This window comes from Oncorhynchus clarkii, chromosome 27 (assembly GCF_045791955.1).
Source record: "Oncorhynchus clarkii lewisi isolate Uvic-CL-2024 chromosome 27, UVic_Ocla_1.0, whole genome shotgun sequence".
Taxonomy (NCBI): domain Eukaryota; kingdom Metazoa; phylum Chordata; class Actinopteri; order Salmoniformes; family Salmonidae; genus Oncorhynchus; species Oncorhynchus clarkii.
In genome coordinates, this window is record NC_092173.1 from 40,162,663 (window position 1) to 40,183,379 (window position 20,717).

General features: G+C 45.3%; 1 protein-coding gene across 8 annotated transcripts in view; it reads right to left on the bottom strand.

Annotated features, from left to right (window-relative positions):
* LOC139385589 (neprilysin-like) overlaps positions 1-20,717 on the bottom strand; it is a 64,005-nt gene that overhangs the window by 13,765 nt on the left and 29,523 nt on the right. For all 8 annotated transcript variants that reach the window (XR_011628969.1, XR_011628968.1, XR_011628970.1 and 5 more), the window contains exons 3-17: positions 19,324-19,359; positions 19,076-19,237; positions 8,237-8,317; positions 8,005-8,100; positions 7,768-7,886; positions 6,722-6,790; positions 5,834-5,968; positions 3,065-3,166; positions 2,842-2,978; positions 2,539-2,632; positions 2,275-2,403; positions 1,351-1,449; positions 951-1,028; positions 741-844; positions 535-593 (exon numbers count right to left, since the gene is read on the bottom strand). Coding sequence is in view for 5 of the 8 variants with exons in the window: in XM_071130788.1 (XP_070986889.1) it covers positions 535-593; positions 741-844; positions 951-1,028; positions 1,351-1,449; positions 2,275-2,403; positions 2,539-2,632; positions 2,842-2,978; positions 3,065-3,166; positions 5,834-5,968; positions 6,722-6,790; positions 7,768-7,886; positions 8,005-8,100; positions 8,237-8,317; positions 19,076-19,237; positions 19,324-19,359 (1,500 nt within the window). In the remaining 3 variants the exon portion in view is untranslated. The remainder of the gene's footprint in view (positions 1-534; positions 594-740; positions 845-950; positions 1,029-1,350; positions 1,450-2,274; positions 2,404-2,538; positions 2,633-2,841; positions 2,979-3,064; positions 3,167-5,833; positions 5,969-6,721; positions 6,791-7,767; positions 7,887-8,004; positions 8,101-8,236; positions 8,318-19,075; positions 19,238-19,323; positions 19,360-20,717) is intronic.

Here is a 20,717-nt window from a genome sequence, read left to right on the forward strand (position 1 = left end):
ACAGTAGAGGTGATGTGACAGTAGAGGTGATGGGAGAAGCAAGTAGACGTGATGTGACAGTAGAGGCGACGGGAGGAGACGGTAGAGGCGACGGGAGGAGACGGTAGAGGCGACGGGAGGAGACGGTAGAGGAGACGGTAGAGGCGACGGGAGGCGACGGTAGAGGCGACGGTAGAGGCGACGGTAGAGGCGACGGTAGAGGCGACGGTAGAGGCGACGGGAGGAGACGGTAGAGGCGACGGGAGGAGACGGTAGAGGCGACGGGAGGAGACGGTAGAGGCGACGGGAGGAGACGGTAGAGGCGACGGGAGGAGACGGTAGAGGCGACGGGAGGAGACGGTAGAGGCGACGGGAGGAGACGGTAGAGGCGACGGGAGGAGACGGTAGAGGTGACGGGAGGAGACGGTAGAGGCGACGGGAGGAGACGGTAGAGGCGACGGGAGGAGACGGTAGAGGCGACGGGAGGAGACGGTAGAGGCGACGGGAGGAGACGGTAGAGGCGACGGGAGGAGACGGTAGAGAGGATTCTGTTACCTATTTGGTTTTTGCTTGAAGAGTAGAAAGCATTGACAATGGCTGCTCCCGTTACCCATCTGGTGATGAGATGGGAAGATGTTTCACATTAATTATGAACTCTTCCATTAATTTTCCAACAGAAGTTAATAACTAGTCTAATCTTAGCGCCGTGGCTGCTATCTTAGCCAGCGCTGACAATGGGTTTTGGAAAGGGAGGATCTTACTCTTCTTTGTTGACTTTGACCCGTAGCTTCCTCAGACGTTTCTTCTGTACGTAGTCCAGGTTCTGGAGGATATTCTCAAAGTACTCCTCTGCACTGTAGCTCAACTAACACCAACACACAAACACATTGGTGTCAAATATGATAGTTTGAACCCTGTGTCCACTGTATCACATCCACTGATGAAATGCATTATGATCTTTCAACACTCACATTTCTATACTCGTTATTCAGGTAGGTGTCATTCTTGATGTTGTTGGAGTAGCCAATCCGCTCTCGGATAGCTTGTGCCTATAGAGTATTGGAGAGTTTGAGGGTGATAATGACACAGAGTAGAAGAGACAGACAGGTAGAAGAGAGACCGGTAAAACAGAGGCAGACAGGCAGAAGAGAGACAGACAGGCAGAAGAGAGACAGACAGGCAGAAGAGAGACAGACAGGCAGAAGAGAGACCGGTAAAACAAGACAGAGAAGAGACAGTTAGAAGAGACAGGTAGAAGAGACAAGAGACAGAGGAGAGACAGGTAGAAGAGAGACAGACAGGTAATACAGAGACAGGTAAAAAGATCAGCTCGAGGTCGACAGGTGGAAATCATCGGCAGGTGAGTCTCACCTTCTCCTCAGCAGCCTTCTTGGTCTCGACATCCATCCATCTTAGGTGGTCTAAGTTACTGATGAACACCTCGCGGATCACAGAGATCATCTCTTCCATCTAACACACACACACACACACGCAGATCAGCATGTACTGATAATTTCACCAGTGGATCTCAGACCAGGTTCCTCTGAAACAGAACGTGATAGATGTCTCCTTTCAGAATGTTAAAGAAAGAAATGCTTTAGCGTGAGCATTGAAATGTTATGGTTGTCATCGTGAGTTTAAAATAGCTGGGTATGTATGAGGGGGCTGACTCAACGTTTGATTGCTAATATGCGTGTTTAGATTATGATTTGTGTAAGAGTTAACTCAATGGTATGAGACCTTATTGTGTCAGCCAACAGGTGATCAGAACAGGCTTATGCATGTAAACACACACACACACACAGCGAATCATTCGGACATACAGGACAGTTAAGACACAGAAGAGGGGAAATAGGCAGTGTGGCACACATTTAAAAAGAGCAGCCATGCAATCAGATACCTCTACACACACAGGTGGTATTTAAAACACACACTCATGTGACAGGCCACATGTGGCCAGGGGCTCCAGGTGTTACAGTGGACAGGGGCTCCAGGTGTTACAGGGGCTCCAGGTGTTACAGGGGCTCCAGGTGTTACAGGGGCTCCAGGTGTTACAGGGGCTCCAGGTGTTACAGGGGCTCCAGGTGTTACAGGGGCTCCAGGTGTTACAGTGGACAGGGGCTCCAGGTGTTACAGTGGACAGTGTGTGAGGAGCTCAGCACCAGAACAGATGAGTAATATCCACTGCTCAGCACACACAAAGATTCACTACCTCACTACTGCTGTATCGTAAGTAAAACATACAGGGCTGGGGTACACACACACTCCCCCCCCCCACTACCTCGTTAACCTCACCAGTTCTTTGCTCTCCCCTGAGAAGGCCTCCTCTACGTACAGCCTTCCAACAGCGTTGTCCATATTGTTGTTGACGTAGATGGCACACTGCCGCCACACTGCCGCCTCCGACGTGGTACCGTACAACGCCTGCAGGGGGACAACGCAGCATGGCTCACACTGATGACATCACACACACAGAGAGATAGTGAGATGTAGGAAGAGAAGACGGCGTAGAGAGAAAGGCGGAGGGGAGAGTAAAAGGAGGAGATGGCGCGTCTGTACCTTGCGGAAGGCTTTCCTGGTGTCTCTGTACTGTCTGCTCAAACCCACCACCATGTTCATGACAAAACGCCACACCATGTAGTTCTGCAGGTCTCTGGAAACAACAACATGGATGTACTACACCAGCAACTAGCTACAATGCACTAGACTAGAATGTTTGAATAACTGATGCTTATCATCACTTCACAATTCTGTGTCTTTTTCAACGTTCTTACCTCAGTGTAATTGGCTAGGACAAGGCTGAGTCAATGTGCTCACCTCTTGGTGTACTTGGCCAGGACAAGGCTGAGTCAATGTGCTCACCTCTTGGTGTACTTGGCCAGGACAGGGTTGAGTCGTCTGAAGTAGTTTGGTGCGTAGTTGATGACACTCTCCGTGTCAGGCACAGTGATGCCGACCGTCCCCATGATCTTCCTGGTGAAGTAACTCCAGTCAAACACCTGAGAGGAGGGGTTCATCATCAGACATAGTTAACAGAGCAGAAAACTCACGCATAGCACGCGCACATCCACACACAGTCTCTTACTTGTGTGTCGACCTCCAGGCTGAAGTTCGCATTGAGAACACCCAGCTCCATGTTGTTGTAGAGGAGAACTGGGTTGTTACGGTCCTCTGGAGTATCAGTGGCCTGTTGATAAACCGTATGTTAATCAACAACAGGCACTGTTGGACACATCATAAATGCCTGTCTGTCAATAAACACACAGCAGTGTAGGTCCAGACAGACCTCCAACAAACAGCATTTTGAGGCCAAGGGTTCCCTACACTGTAAATGGCAGTACCAGAAAATGATGGTTCTATTGTCAAAGGCAGCAGTGTAGCACTGAGCAATGGGACCTGTTACAAATCTGTTTAGAAAGAGCACATGGGCTCAGGGCTTGGGTACCACACCAACTGGTAAGAACCAGCAGCACCTGGGTACCACACCAACTGGTAAGAACCAGCAGCACCTGGGTACCACACCAACTGGTAAGAACCAGCAGCACCTGGTTACCACACCAACTGGTAAGAACCAGCAGCACCTGGTTACCACACCAACTGGTAAGAACCAGCAGCACCTGGTTACCACACCAACTGGTAAGAACCAGAGCTGTAAAATGTATATTGATTAAGAACGTTTGTGAAAGAGCAGTTTGAAAGATATGGCAAATACAAAACCCGGATGGACATCAGAAATAGATGGGAGAGGATGAGGAAGGACAGGAGTAAACACTAACGTATGTATGTATGTATGTATGTATGTATGTATGTATGTATGTATGTATGTATAGTTGAAGTCAGAAGTTAACATACACCTTATCCAAATACATTTAAACTCAGATTCACAATTCCTGACATTTAATCCTAGTAGAAATTCCCTGTCTTAGGTCAGTTAGGAGCACCACTGTGAAATGTCAGAATAATAGCAGACAGAATGATTTATTTCAGCTTTTATTTCCATCATCACATACCCAGTGGGTCAGGGCTTTGTGATGGCCACTCCAATACCTTGACTGTGTTGTCCTTAAGCCATGTTGACACAACTTTGGAAGTATGCTTGGGGTCATTGTCCATTTGGAAGACCAATTTGTGACCAAGCTTTAACTTCCTGACTGATGTCTTGAGATGTTGCTTCAATATATCCACATAATTTTCCATTCTCATGATGCCTTCTATTCTGTGAAGTACACCAATTCCTACTGCAGCAAAGCACACCCACAACATGATGCTGCCACCCACGTGCTTCACGGTTGGGATGGTGTTCTTCGGCTTGCAAGCCTCTCCCTTTTTCCTACAAACATAACAATGGTCATTATGGCCAAACAGTTCTATTTTTGTTTCATCAGATCAGTGGACAAAAAGTATGATCCTTGTCCCCATGTGCAGTTGCAAACCGTAGTCTGGCTTTTTTATGGCGGTTTTGGAGCAGTGGCTTCTTCCTTGCTGAGCGGCCTTACAGGTTATGTCGATATAGGACTCGTTTTACTGTGGATATAGATACTTTTGTACCCGTTTCCTCCAGCATTTTCACAAGGTCCTTTGCTGTTGTTCTAGGATTGATTTGCACTTTTGCACCAATGTACGTTCATCTCTAGGAGACTGCGTTCTGTCTCCTTTCTGAGCAGTATGACTGCTGCGTGGTCCCATGGTGTTTATACTTGCGTACTATTGTTTGTACAGATGAACGTGGTACCTTCAGGTATTTGGAAATTGCTCCCAAGGATGAAGCAGACTTGTAGAGGTCTACAATTTATTTTCTGAGTTCTGGGCTGATTTCTTTTGATTTTCCCACGATGTCAAGCAAAGAGGCACTGAGTTTGAAGGTAGGCCTTGAAATAAGTCCACAGGTACACCTCCAATTGACTCAAATGATGTCAAATAGCCCATCAGAAGCTTCTAAAGCCATGACATTTTCTGGAATTTTCCAAGCTGTTTAAAGCCACAGTCAACTTAGTGTATGTAAACGTCTGACCCACTGGAATTGTGATACAGTGAATTAGAAGTGAAATAATCTGTCTAAACAGTTGTTGGTAAAATGACTTGCACAAAGTAGATGTCCTAACCGACTTGCCAAAAATATAGTTTGTTAACAAGAAATGAGTGGAGTGGTTGAAAAACTAGTTTTAATGACTCCAACCTCAGTATGTAAACGAGATTTAATGACCCCAACCTCAGTGTATGTAAACTTCCGACTTCAACTGTAGATGTGTATACCACAGGTCAAAAGTTTTAGAGCACCTACTCATTCAATGGTTTTTATTTATTTTTACTATTTTCTACATTGTAGAATAATAGTGAAGACATGAAAACTATGAAATAACACATATGGAATCATGTAGTAACCAAAAATAGTGGCCTTTAAAATCAACAGATTTCAGCTGTGCTAACATGATTGCAAACGCGTTTTCAAATGATCAATTAGCTGGTTGCTGATAATGGGCCTCTGTAGATAGTCTTAATTTTTTTTTTATCAGCCGTTTCCAGCTACAATAGTCATTAACAATGTCTACACTGTATTTCTGATCAATTTGATGTTATTTTAATTGACAAAAAAAAAGTGCTTTTCTTTCAAAAACAAGGAAATGTCTAAGTGACACCAAACTTCTGAACGGTAGTATATACAATATAAATCAGCTGTGTTTGCTAGGGATAGAAAAAGGTGACACCCAATCAGGCCCTCGAGGACTGGAGTTGCCCGCCCACTGATCTAGAGGACCACCATTATCTCTCACTCATCTTCACAGTCATTTGTTACAACACAACAGCAGCTCGTGAGTAAAGCAGGTGTTTCCTAGAACAGCGGAGTCGAACTTACATTGGCGATGTCCTTCTCCAGCTCAATGACCCTGGTGACCTCCTCTCTGATCTGGGTCTCGTTGACCACCAGGCTGCGGTCGGTGCGGATAAGCTTGGCTAAGTCTATCATGAACTGTTTGTATGCTCTACATGGCTGGGAGGACACACACAGAAACACGCCTTAAAAACACGTATTGTAGTATCAACAGAAAGGAAAAGCAGTCATAAGTAGTTGGGTAGCTAAGGAAGAATGAGAGATACTGTATTCACATCACTGTAACTATAATGAGAGATACTGTATTCACATCACTGTAACTACAGAGCTACTGTATTCACATCACTAACTATAATGAGAGCTACTGTATTCACATCACTAACTATAATGAGAGATACTGTATTCACGTCACTGTAACTATAATGAGAGATACTGTATTCACATCACTGTAACTACAATGAGAGATACTGTATTCACATCACTGTAACTACAGAGATACTGTATTCACATCACTGTAACTACAGAGATACTGTATTCACATCACTGTAACTACAGAGATACTGTATTCACATCACTGTAACTACAGAGATACTGTATTCACATCACTGTAACTACAGAGCTACTGTATTCACATCACTAACTATAATGAGAGATACTGTATTCACATCACTGTAACTATAATGAGATACTGTATTCACATCACTGTAACTATAATGAGAGATACCGATCTTATCCTAAACTGATGCTGAGGGCTTGAAGTCTATGCTGATGTGGGTCGTTGTGTGTTCTGGGTGGATGGACCAGTGATCAGAACAACAGGAAACCCAGACATACCTGTACAGAGAACTCATTTCCGCCACAACTCCAGACAGAGAAATAATGTGCGTATGTGCTTAGCGGGTACATGCCTACCTCTGCATAGGACCCAGTACAGCTATAGTGATCTCTGGATAAGAGGCCAAGGCTGGTTTGCTGGTCAAACTGGCAAGAGAGAGAGAGGAGAGAGGAGAGAGAGAGAAAATATATATATCAGGACACAAGCAGCCAACAGCAGGAGAAAGCCAATACACTCACTAAACACCCGGACCATACAGCCTATCCATATTACTCATTAGGTCAGAAACTGCATCGTTAATAGTTGGTATGACTGTTAAACTGAACAGGATACTTTAATGGGGAGCAGTGGCTCATTCGTAGACACATAATAGGGCATTCCCATAGGGCGGCGCACAATTGGCCAAGCGTCGTCCTGCTTAGCGTTTGGCCGGTGTAGGCAGTCATTGTAAAATAAGAATTTGTTCTTAAATCAACTTGCCCAGTTAAACAAATCTAAATAACAATGCCTGGTAAATACATGCAGACGGATCTGTGTGTGTTTCTGTAAAAACAGAGGTTATGTGACCAATGAGAGCACGTACTGCTAATGTAGGAGGTTCAGAGAGTTTAGTGTGTGAATACCTCACACTGTTAGATATAAAAAGGTATACAAAAGATTTAGTAGTTTGAGCAAATAGGTACACTAAATCCCTACCCAAGAGGGTTAAAGGGCGCATGTGACGGAGTACAGGCGTCTCTCTGCGCACGTGACGGAGTACAGGCGTCTCTCTGCGCACGTGACGGAGTACAGGCGTCTCTCTGCGCACGTGACGGAGTACAGGCGTCTCTCTGCGCACGTGACGGAGTACAGGCGTCTCTCTGCGCACGTGACGGAGTACAGGCGTCTCTCTGCGCACGTGACGGAGTACAGGCGTCTCTCTGCGCACGTGACGGAGTACAGGCGTCTCTCTGCGCACGTGACGGAGTACAGGCGTCTCTCTGCGCACGTGACGGAGTACAGGCGTCTCTCTGCGCACGTGACGGAGTACAGGCGTCTCTCTGCGCACGTGACGGAGTACAGGCGTCTCTCTGTGCATGTGACGGAGTATAGGTGTCTCTCTGTGCATGTGACGGCCACCTACATGAATGATGTGTGAATTGGAGTCTTTGTCATCAGTGCCGATAAAAAAATTAACCAAGACATGAGTTCCGTATTTTTCATTTAGTCTGGCAATGGCATCCTCCAACTTCCATGTGTCACCTAAGTAGGAGAGGAGAGAGGAGGAGAGGACAGAGGACAATTGAATTGGATTGGATTGTGGATAGGTAAACAAAAATGGGTGTAGGAAACACAGTGCTAGAAGAGTAGTGTAGTTTACCATAGACACTCTCCCAGTGGTCTGTTGCCATTGGCCATTCAAATACATTAGGGAGCATGTCTAGTAAAGGAGCTCCGCCCCTTTTCTCAATCTGACCTGGTGGGAGAAAAGAAAACAAACACAGGAAGTGACCAAGGTTAACTCACAGTTTAAAAAGGTAGACAACTCATTTGACTGAAATGTCTTAACTTAAAATGTCATTGACCCCAACAAAACAGACCAGCAGACTCACTCTCATTGGTGCAGGATCTGTAGAGGGTCTTGGCTTTAGTGAGGGCACTGGCCTCCCCCTCCACGCTTTTCTCCAAAACATCTATAATGAGGGGGGGGGGGGGATCAGTTCAGCTGCAAGTGTTGTGAGATACATGGAGCATAGAATCTGTGTTTTGGAGGACAATACAATTCCCCCCCTCAGAGAGACCGCAACAGGTCTCCCCAGGCCAGACAGAACTCAGCCAGACCCCAGGCCAAGGAGCCGTCTGTCTGCTGGCACCGCTGCTTTTCACCACATAACAAACATTGAGAAACATCACAGAACAAAGAACAAGCAGGGTAAAAAACAATGCTTTAAAATCGGAGGTCCTTCCCACATGCACTAGCAGTGGTAATAGTAGGAAGAAACAGAGTTAGGTCAAATAATGTTCTTTTATTTCTCTCTCTACCTTTTTGTATCACCCCCTGTGTTTCTACCTTTCATCTGCCCCCCCCCCTTCATTCTGACAGTAAAAGCTCTCTGCCCGCTCTCTTTTTTCATCCTTACAGTAACAGCTCTCTGCCCTCTCTTTTTTCATTTTTACAGTAACAGCTGTCATCTCAATCTTCCTCTTTCCTTCTTCCCCTCTACCCAGATTCCCATCACCCCCTCTTCTGGTTAGGGCAGAACCCCTGCTGTCTCATTGCCTAGTGTGCACACTATTTATCTGCTCATTTAATCTTAATGAAGCTCTGGGTTAGGAACCCTTCATAGGGAGCTTCCTGCCAAAGGGCACAGATCATGTGTGTATGATTGGATTAACAACTGACTGGTGTGTGTGTGTGTGTGTGTGTGTGTGTGTGTGTACTCACACACACACATATGGATTAAAGACCACATGATGCTCGTGAGACACACACACACACACACTTAAATAATGTGACCTTATCTGGCACCAACATCAGGGCCCATCCTGATAAAAAGGAACTAAACAGGAAGTGTTTAGTTTAGTGTCTCCGCAGAGCAAATCCTCCATGTATATGCTCTACAGACCCAGGAAACAACTGCAGTATTGCTGACAAGCTGAACTTGGAGCACCGATTTGTTGGACTTGACTTCTGACTTGGTGCCCTCTGACCCTCTGTTCTGTCATAAGATGTCTGACTTACAGACATTCTGTCTAACCAACATGCGGTAAAAAGGTCAATCGAACTCAACCTAAACAAATTGAAGTGCCATGGTAATGCGTGGGCAAAGATCCCAAATCTCTTAATTGCCCCCCAGCAAAATGTGCCTATATATATATATATATGATATTGTTTACAATGTGTATTTCATACTATATGAGTATAATGCTTGTATGGATGTCGAATCCGAATACATATGTCATTGTCACCAGTCTACTGCATTACAGTTAAAAACAACAGACTACCACCACTCATTTCTGTATGCTAGCCTTGCTAACACAAATGGGAGTTAGAATTTAGCAGCCACTTCTTCTAAACCTGAAAAAAAGGGACAACTTCTAAAATGTTATGGAGAGAAAAACTGCCATCTCTCCCCAAAATGGGACTTTCGCAACCACATAGTGAGCCTGTAACAATACAATCAATCATGACAGATTTTACAACTAGCCACTGGCCTTCTAGGCAGAGTCGCAAAGAAAAAGCCACATCTCAGACTGGCCAATAAAAAGAAAAGATTAAGATGGGCAAAAGAACACAGACACTGGACAGAGGAACTCTGCCTAGAAGACCAGCATCCCGGAGTCGCCTCTTCACTGTTGACGTTGAGACTGGACAGAGGAACTCTGCCTAGAAGACCAGCATCCCGGAGTCACCTCTTCACTGTTGACGTTGAGACTGGACAGAGGAACTCTGACTAGAAGACCAGCATCCCGGAATCACCTCTGCACTGTTGACGTTGAGACTGGACAGAGGAACTCTGCCTAGAAGACCAGCATCCCGGAATCACCTCTGCACTGTTGACGTTGAGACTGGACAGAGGAACTCTGCCTAGAAGACCAGCATCCCGGAGTCGCCTCTTCACTGTTGACGTTGAGACTGGACAGAGGAACTCTGCCTAGAAGACCAGCATCCCGGAATCACCTCTGCACTGTTGACGTTGAGACTGGACAGAGGAACTCTGCCTAGAAGGCCAGCATCCCGGAGTCGCCTCTTCACTGTTGACGTTGAGACTGGACAGAGGAACTCTGCCTAGAAGACCAGCATCCCGGAATCACCTCTGCACTGTTGACGTTGAGACTGGACAGAGGAACTCTGCCTAGAAGGCCAGCATCCCGGAGTCGCCTCTTCACTTTTGACGTTGAGACTGGTGTTTTGCGGGTACTATTTAATGAAGCTGCCAGTTGAGGACTTGTGAGGCGTCTGTTTCTCAAACTAGACACTAATGTACTTGTCCTCTTGCTCAGTTGTGCACCGTGGCCTCCCACTCCTCTTTCTATTCTGGTTAGAGACAGTTTGCATTGTTCTGTGAAGGGAGTAGTACACAGCGTTGTACGAGATCTTCAGTTTCTTGGCAATTTCTCACATGGAATAGCCTTAAGTTCTCAGAACAAGAATAGACTGACGAGTTTCAGAAAAAAGGTTTGTTTCTGGCCATTTTAAGCCTGTAATTGAACCCACAAATGCCGATGCTCCAGATACTCAAGAAGTCTAAAGGCCAGTTTTATTCCTTCTTTAAATCAGAACAGTTTTCAGCTGTGCTAACATAATTGCAAATGGGTTTTCTAATGATCAATTAGCCTTTTAAAATGCTAAACTTGGATTAGCTAACAACGTGTCATTGGAACACAGGAGTGATGGTTGCTGATGAATGGGCCTCTGTACGCCTATGTAGATATTCCATTAAAAAAAATATTTAAAAAAATAATCTGCCGTTTCCAGCTACAATAGTCATTAACAATGTCTACACTGTATTTCTGATCAATTTGATGTTATTTTAAATTGGACAAAAATGTTCCTTTTCATAAAAAAAAAAACAAGGACATTTCAAAATGACCCCAAACTTTTGAATGGTAGTATATATCTCCTGTATACATGAATCAAGGCAAAGCTGGTTCTTGTTTCAGATATTTCTTTGGTCATGTTCGCATGGGTCAAAAAAAACAAAAAAAAACAAAGTCTGGTTGACGATAGAGCCTCCCACAATGCAGGTGAGGGCTGCAGGATGAAGTTGGTGAAGAGCAATTGCAGAAACTTGCAGTTGACTGCAGTCAAAAGTGAATGACCTTTGATTTTTTTTATAAAGTTCATGCAATCGCCATATCAGACAATGTTTTTAAACATTGTGATGTCACTGACAGCTCATTGGGCCCTTCCCACAGAGATAACAACCATGTCACCTCCCATTTCCTCACTTCCCTTTCTCTAAAGTTCATCCCCATATTTCTACATCTCTCTCTTTTGGACTTGAACCAGTGTCTCTCCCTCCCTCCTTCCTATTTCTCCCTCCCCCTCCAGCACAAACAAGGTACAATTAAAAAGCTCACGGTCAATTGGGCAAATTATTGCAGAGTATACCATACCTGAAACAAAGAGAGAGAGGTGGAAAAATGTCCTACCCACACACAGCTGTGGTTAAGAGCCAAGAGTAGTGCCTCATTAAGCCCGTCAAAACAGTTTGTGCATATATTAATGACAAGAGGTTGTTGTTGTAGTTCGTTTTGGTGTGATTTGTTTCCCCCGCTGTTTGTGCACACAATGGATATAAAATTTAACATGAAGGCCTCTAGTTGTTTAAACAGAAATATTCTTTCAGCTCAGATTTACTCAAGAGGCATACTGTAGGCTTAGCCTACAGGCCCAGTGATGGTCATTTTTTGATGTATTCGTTTCGGGTTCACCATGCAGACCCGAACCGATGTCCCCGTACTGAACGGGTCAGTAGTAGGAGTGGGAACTGTGGACGGGTTTGCCGCCATTAAATGAGAGAGGAGTAGTTTTTACATGCACATTCTTTATCTTGAGAAATACTGGACCAAACATCTTAGTTTTAAATGGATCTCCTCAGCAGAAACGTCTAAATTAAATCAACAATATTTTTTATTTTTTTTTTAATTTACCTTTAGATTAATTTTCACTATTTTGAGGAAGTGTGTACTGCCTGTTGTTGCTGCAGCGTCTCGAGAGAGAAACAGTAATACTGACACTCATTATTTTTTAAGCTGAAGGTCTTTTAAGGGAGTGAGTGAGTGAGTGAGTGAGTGAGTGAGTGAGTGAGTGAGTCACGGATGTTCGTGTCGCCATTGCCGAGGAGACCAAACCTAGTATGTGGGCGGCTTTAGGGTTCCTTTATGACTTTCTATTGCAGTGGAGAACAATGTGAGGCATTTATGAGCAGCCACAAACTCTCGCACACACTTAGGCCTATACAAAACATTCAGTACAAACACACACACGTTATTTACTGCTGTTTACACCTGATGTTAACAGCTGTCCAGGCCAGAGCAGCGCCCCTGGCCTGGACAGGCCGCAGGCAGCTGTAAACAGATACAGGATATGCTGACCAGGCAGAACACTTGTCAGTCAGGCTCCATGGTCCTGAGGTTACTACAGGATGTGACAGGACTCTCCACAGACAGGCATGGCAGCACACATACAGCATCCCACATCTCTGTCCCGTCAGGATTTCAAATGCAACATTCTTCCATTGGGCACAAAGCGCATTTCATCACGTGAGGATTCAGTGTGCGACAGCAGAAGATTAGACCATCAGGAACAATGACAAAACACAACCACATTTTGCCCCTCTTATCTTTTCATACAGTTTGTTCCTGTGAATTTTGTCTTGACTGTTATTACCCGTCTGGTACCAGGGTGAGCTTTTCTTCTGACAGTATTGTTCGGGTGATAATGACGTCTGATAGAGAAAGTGTGGAGACTGATTACTGTAATTCAAATCAGAGACATAAACCTGAGAATCAAAAACAGACACGTTTTTTTTTTTTTGGTAAATCAGGCTTTGGCAGTGGACAATCATGCCCATTGCTCTCAGACAAATTAGAATCCCCCAAGAGTACTCTACCGCTGATTTACAGTACGCTTTAAAAAGCCATACAAGTTCATCACAGATACTTGAAACGTCAAAAGATGGAAAGGAGGAGAAGAGGTGGAGAGCATAACAGAGGGAGATGAGAAGAGGAGAAGAGGTGGAGAGCATAACAGAGGGAGATGAGAAGAGGAGAGGAGGGCAATGAAGTGGAACAGGAAGACAGTAAAATAAGCTAAAAGAGAGGGCTGAGAGTCTCATATTTCCACCCATCTGCATACACCTGTCTACCATTATTCCAGACTAATTTTAGATGAAGAAAATCATTTTCTACACTGTAGGGGGATCTTTAACAGAGGGTAACCCCCTCTGCCATTAACCCACTGTTCCCCGGTAGGCCGTAATTGTAAATAAGAATGTGCTTAACTGACTTGCCTAGTTAAATAATGACTACCGACCCGTAGCACTCACGTCTGTAGCCATGAAGTGCATTGAAAGGCTGGTCATGGCTCACATCAACACCCTTATCCCAGAAAACCTATAACCTCTCCAATTTGCATACTGTCCCAACAGATGATGCAATCTCTATTGCACTCCACACTGCCCTTGCACACCTGGACAAAAGGAACACCTACAGTTGAAGTGGGAAGTGTACATACACCTTATCCAAATACATTTAAACTCAGTTTTTCACAATTCCTGACATTTAATCTTAGTAAAAAATGCCCTGTCTTAAGTCAGTTAGGATGACCACTTTATTTTCAGAATGTGAAATGTCAGAATAATAGCAGAGTGAATTACTTATTTCAGCTTTTATTTCCTTCATCACATACCCAGTGGGTCAGAAGTTTACATACACTCAATTAGTATTTGGTAGCATTGCCTTAAATTGCTCAACTTGGGTCAAACGTTTTGGGTAGCCTTCCACAAGCTTCCCACAATAAGTTGGGTGAATTTGGTCCCATTCCTCCTGACAGAGCTGGTGTAACTGAGTCAGGTTTGTAGGCCTCCTTGCTCACATGCACTTTTCAGTTCTGCACAGTTCCACACATTTTCTATAGGATTGGGGTCAGGGCTTTGTGATGACCACTCCAATAACTTGACTGTGTTGTCCTTAAGCCATGTTGACACAACTTTGGAAGTATGCTTGGGGTCATTGTCCATTTGGAAGACCAATTTGGGACCAAGCTTTAACTTCCTGACTGATGTCTTGAGTTGTTGCTTCAATATATCCACATAATTTTCCATCCTCATGATGCCTTCTATTCTGTGAAGTGCACCAGTCCCTCCTGCAGCAAAGCACACCCACAACATGATGCTGCCACCCACGTGCTTCACGGTTGGGATGGTGTTCTTCGCTTGTAAGTCTCCCCCTTTTTCCTCCAAACATAAGGATGGTCATTATGGCCAAACAGTTCTATTTTTGTTTCATCAGATCAGAGGACAAAAAGTATGATCTTTGTCCCCATGTGCAGTTGCAAACCGTAGTCTGGCTTTTTTATGGAGGTTTTGGAGCAGTGGCTTGCTCCTTGCGGAGCGGTCTCATGTTATGTCGATATAGGACTCGTTTTACTGTGGATATAGATACTTTTGTACCCGTTTCCTCCAGCATTTTCACAAGGTCCTTTGCTGTTGTTCTAGGATTGATTTGCACTTTTGCACCAATGTACATTCATCTCTAGGAGACAGAAAGCGTCTCCTTCCTGAGCGGTATGATGGCTGCGTGGTCCCATGGTGTTTATACTTGCGTACTATTGTTTGTACAGATGGACGTGGTACCTTCAGGCGTTTAGAAATTGCTCCCAAGGATGAACCAGACTTGTGGAGGTCTACAATTTATTTTCTGAGTTCTAAGTGAAAAGTTCTAAGTTCTAAGTGAAATAATCTGTCTATAAACAATTGTTGGAAAAATGACTTGTGTCATGCACAAAGTAGATGTCTTAACCGACTAGCCAAAACTATAGTTTGTTAACAAGAAATTTGTGGAGTGGTTGAAAAACGAGTTAATGACTCCAACCTAAGTGCATGTAAACTTCAGAACTTCAGCGTTCAACACCATAGTGCCCTCAAAGCTTATCACTAAGCTAAGGACCCTGGGACTAAACACCTTCTGCAACTGGATCCTGGACTTCCTGATGGGCCGCCCCCAAGTGGTAAGGATAGGTAACAACACATCCGCCATGCTGATCCTCAACACGGGGACCCCTCAGGGGTGCGTGCTCAATCCTCTCCTGTACTCCTCTCTGTACACTCATGACTGCATGGCCAGGCACAACACCAACACCATCATTAAGTTTGCCAATGACACAACAGTGTTAGGCATGATCAGCGACAACGATGAGACCGCCTATAGGGAGGAGGTCAGAGACCTGGCCGTGTGGTGCCAGGATAACAACCTCTCCCTCAACGTGATCAAGATAAAAAAAGAGATGATTGTGGACTGCAGGAAGAGGACCAAGCACGCCCCCATTCTCATCGACAGAGCTGTAGTGGAACAGATTGAGAGCTTCAAGTTCCTTGGCGTCCACATCACCAACAAACTATCATGGTCCAAACACACCAAGACAGTTGTGAAGAGGGCACGACAACGCCTATTCAGGAGCTTTGACAAGGTTCCTCAAAAGGTCTACAGCTGCACCATCGAGAGCATCCTGACTGGTTGGTATGGCAACTGCTCAGAAGCCGACCACAAGGCGCTACAGAGGGTAGTGAAAAATTATCAAAGATTCCAGCCACCCTGGTCATAGACTGTTCACTCTGCTACCTCACGGCAAGCAGTACTTGAGCGCCAAGTCTAGGTACAAAAGGCTCGGTAACAGCTTCCATCTCCAAGCCATTAGACTGCTAAACAGTTAATTGAGTGGCTACCCAGACTATTTGCATCAACCCCCTTTTTTTTACGCTGCTGCCACCCGCTGTTTATTCCCTATGCAGTAATTTTAGCCCTACATTTACCTCGACTAACCTGTAACTCCGCACATGTTTACATTTAGAAGACAATCTTATCCAGAGAGACTTAGAGGAGCAATTGTGGTTAAGTGCCTTGCTCAAGGGCACATCAGATGTTTGGGCTTGGGATTCGAACCAGTGACCTTTAAGTTACCGACCCCCTGTATATAGCTTCTTTATTATATTAATTGTGCTACTTATTTTCTTACTTTAGTTTATTATACTTTTTTTGCTAATATTGTCTTCAAAAATAAAAATAAATATTCATTGTTGGTTAAGGGCTTGGAAGTAAGAATTTCACGGTGTTGCAGTCGGCGATTGTGACAAATTAAATCAACAAAAAAATAAACGTCCTCTCACTGTCAACTAAGTTTATTTTTGTATGAACGTGACAAGATTCAACAACTGAGACATAAACGGAGCAAGTTCCACAGACATCCGACTAGCAGATATTGAATAATGTGTCCCTGAACAAAGGGGGGGGGGGTCAAAATCAAAAGTAACAGTCAGTATCTGGTGTGGCCACCAGCTGCATTAAGTACTGCAGTGCATCTCCTCCTCATGGACTGCATCAGATTTGCCAGTTCTTGCTGTGAGATGTTAACCCACTCTTCCACTAAGACACGTGGAAGTTCACAGACATTTCTGGGGGGGAAATGACCCTCACCCTCCGATCCAACAGGTCCCACACATGCTCAATGGGATTGCTCTTCAGCTGGCCATGGCAGAACAATGACATTTTTGCCTTGCAGGAAATCATGCACAGAATAAGCAGTACGGCTGGTGGCATTATCATGCTGGAGGGCCATGTCAGGATGAGCCTGCAGGAAGGGTATCAGAGTCTTCCCTGTAACGCAGAGTATTGAGATTGAGCTTGTTGCCATTGCAGGCAGTCCGATGATGCGGTGACACACCACCCCAGAACATGACGGACCCTCCACCTCCAAATTGATCCCGCTCCAGAGTACAGGCCTCGGTGTAACGCTCATTCCTTCGACGATAAACGCAAATCCGACAATCACCCTTGGTGAGACAAAACCGTGACTCGTCAGTGAAGAGCACTTTTTGCCAGTCCTGTCTGGTCCAGCGATGGTGGGTTTGTGCCCATAGACGACGTTGTTGCCGGTGATGTCTGGTGAGGACCTGCCTTAACACAGGCCTGCAAGTCCTCAGTCCAGCCTCTCTCAGCCTATTGCGGAGTGAGGTTCAAATGTACAAATTCTGTGCAGGTGTTGTTACACGTGGTCTGCCACTGTGAGGACAATCAGCTGTCCCTCCTGTAGCGCTGTCTTAGGTGTCTCAAAGTACAGACATTGCAATTTATTTCACACAGATGAGCAGGGACCCTGGGAATCTTTCTTTCGTTTTTCAGAGTCCATAGAAAGGCCTCTTTAGTGTCCTAAGTTTTCATAACTGTGACCATAATTGCCTACCGTCTGTAAGCTGTTAGTGTCTTAACGACCGTTCCACAGGTGCATGTTCATTAGTTGTTTATGGTTCATTGAAGAAGCATGGGAAACAGTGTTTAAACCCTTTACAATGAAGACGTAAAGTTTTGATTTTTACAACTTAACTTTGAAATACAGGGTCCTGAAAAAGGGACGTTTCTTTTTTTGCTGAGTTTACAATTTGACTTGGCACATGTGCAGGGACATACATTTATCCAATGTAATCAGACAGACCACCGAGCCACCACCACCCAATCCTTCAGGTGTAAGGGAAGCCTTCCTGTCAATCTACTGTCAAGATGGTGCTAACCAGATGGTGTTAACGCCTCCAACTATTCTAAGGTCGGGATTTCATCAGATGACACTTTGTCCTCTATGCACTTTAAAAAATAAAAACATGTTCCTGTGTTGGCAGTAAATGCTGCAGATAGATGACACCATTAACCACAGTGACTATTCCTAGAGACCCTGTTTTTCCCTGAAGGACAAGCTGCTGTAACCCCAGCAAATCCTCCAACCACACAAACCCCAGCCACCACCCCTACCTCCCTGGCCAACAGATCCACACCCAGCCCCCTCTCACTCCTACCTCCCTGACCAACAGATCCACACCCAGCCCCCTCTCACTCCTACCTCCCTGGCCAACAGATCCACACCCAGCCCCCTCTCACTCCTACCTCCCTGACCAACAGATCCACACCCAGCCCCCTCTCACTCCTACCTCCCTGACCAACAGATCCACACCCAGCCCCCTCTCACTCCTACCTCCCTGGCCAACAGATCCACACCCAGCCCCCTCTCACTCCTACCTCCCTGGCCAACAGATCCACACCCAGCCCCCTCTCACTCCTACCTCCCTGGCCAACAGATCCACACCCAGCCCCCTCTCACTCCTACCTCCCTGGCCAACAGATCCACACCCAGCCCCCTCTCACTCCTACCTCCCTGGCCAACAGATCCACACCCAGCCCCCTCTCACTCCTACCTCCCTGGCCAACAGATGCACACCCAGCCCCCTCTCACTCCTACCTCCCTGGCCAACAGATCCACACCCAGCCCCCTCTCACTCCTACCTCCCTGGCCAACATATCCACACCCAGCCCCCTCTCACTCCTACCTCCCTGGCCAACAGATCCACACCCAGGCCCCTCTCACTCCTACCTCCCTGACCAACAGATCCACACCCAGGCCCCTCTCCCTCCTACCTCCCTGGCCAACAGATCCACACCCAGGCCCCTCTCACTCCTACCTCCCTGGCCAACAGATCCACACCCAGCCCCCTCTCACTCCTACCTCCCTGGCCAACAGATCCACACCCAGCCCCCTCTCACTCCTACCTCCCTGGCCAACAGATCCACACCCAGCCCCCTCTCACTCCTACCTCCCTGACCAACAGATCCAAACCCAGTCCTCACACCTCCCTGGAAAACTCACTGAATCCAAACTGCGCCATGCTACAAGACTTTCAAACCTTTCAGGACCACCTCCAGTTCGTCTTGTAGGATGTCGAAGGTGCTGTATCGGGAGCTGGTCTCTGGGATGATGTTCTTCTTCAACCAGCCTCCACAGGCGTACTGGTAGAAGTTGTCACACGGGTCCACATTGGCATCCATGTTCTCTATCAGACGAGACGCTGCACACAGACAAACACAGCTCATATTCTACCTGTGTATGTGTGTGTGTGTGTGTGTATGTATGCATGTATGTATGGATATTTACCTGCCTGAGTGCAGTCCGCCGTGGTGCAGACACCGTCTAAAAAAAGGGAGAAAAAATATATAAACCAAACAAGTTTATTCATTTCTGCCAACTTAAAAGGATCATTGTTTTTTTACAACCAGATCTCTATTTTTGATGTAATGGCATGTTTTAGAAGCGTCCAAACACCTTTTTTTGCGATTTCACTTGGTTGTCAAGAGACTCGAGCGATACCTCTCTGTCCATTCTAGCAGCAGGCTACACGGAGAATGGAACTGCTGGATAGCGGAAAGCTTGGGTCGCACAAACAGGAATATAATGCTGCGGATAAAGTGCAGAATGACAATTTCCTGTGTATAACATCTTAAGGTCTGCATCACTATACTGAGAGCGTCTCCGTTTCTAAAAGGACGAGGTGTTTATATGTTTTCTCAGAGCCCCCGTACTGCACGGAAATGGAAAATGTTTTAAATTAAGTTTCCGGACACTTCTATAACATGACACTTACATCAATAATAGAGATTTGGTTGTTTTAAAAAAATATACATAACATTTTAACACTTTAAGCACTCTAAATGTATATTACATCTCGATAAATTGAAGATGGATCACACGGTCACAAACCTCACGGTACTACAGGAAGTAGATGCACATCTAAGTGAACGGAACTGAATGAAAAATGTTTGACTTGGTTAAATGGCTGAATGAACATTTGGCTCCGGAGAGCACTTCATGGTTTATTTGTAATGAATGTTTGGCATAATCTACGTATAAATCCTTGTTGATCCCCCTTCTAGGAAATAACCAGGAGGGAAATCATGAACAGTGCTTTGGTTTCCTGTGCTGTAATGAAGGGATTACAATAGAACAGGTTTCTTGGTGAACGTTTTGGTTTTTGCCCTACCACTACACAGCTGATTCAAATAACCAACTCATTATCAAGCTCTGGTCATTTGAGTCAGCGGTGTAGTGCCAGGGGGAAAACATCGCTCCTTTTCTCTGCTAATACGCTAATGTTGATAGTGATGTTCAATAAAAAAAAGTAACAGTTAAGTAGATGTTTTAAACATGAATGAAATGGTGGATGTGCTCCAAAGCAGACTTGGGGAAAATAATTACAATTTCAGGCTGTTTTCTGTCAAACTCATTAGCTGCGTTTACACAAGCAGCCCAATACTGATTTTTTTTTCTCACTAATTGCTCTTTGACCAATCTGATCAGCTCTGAAAAAGATCTGATGTGGAAAAATCTGCAGTGATTTGTCAAAAGACCAATAAGTGTAAAAAAAAAAAAAAAATCTGAATTGGGCTGCCTGTGTGTTAGCGCTATCGACTCCTAGGGACGTCCCTAACATTAACCCAATGCAAACGCTGCACTGTTGGATCAGCCTTCTGTGGCTAATTTCAGTTTTGATT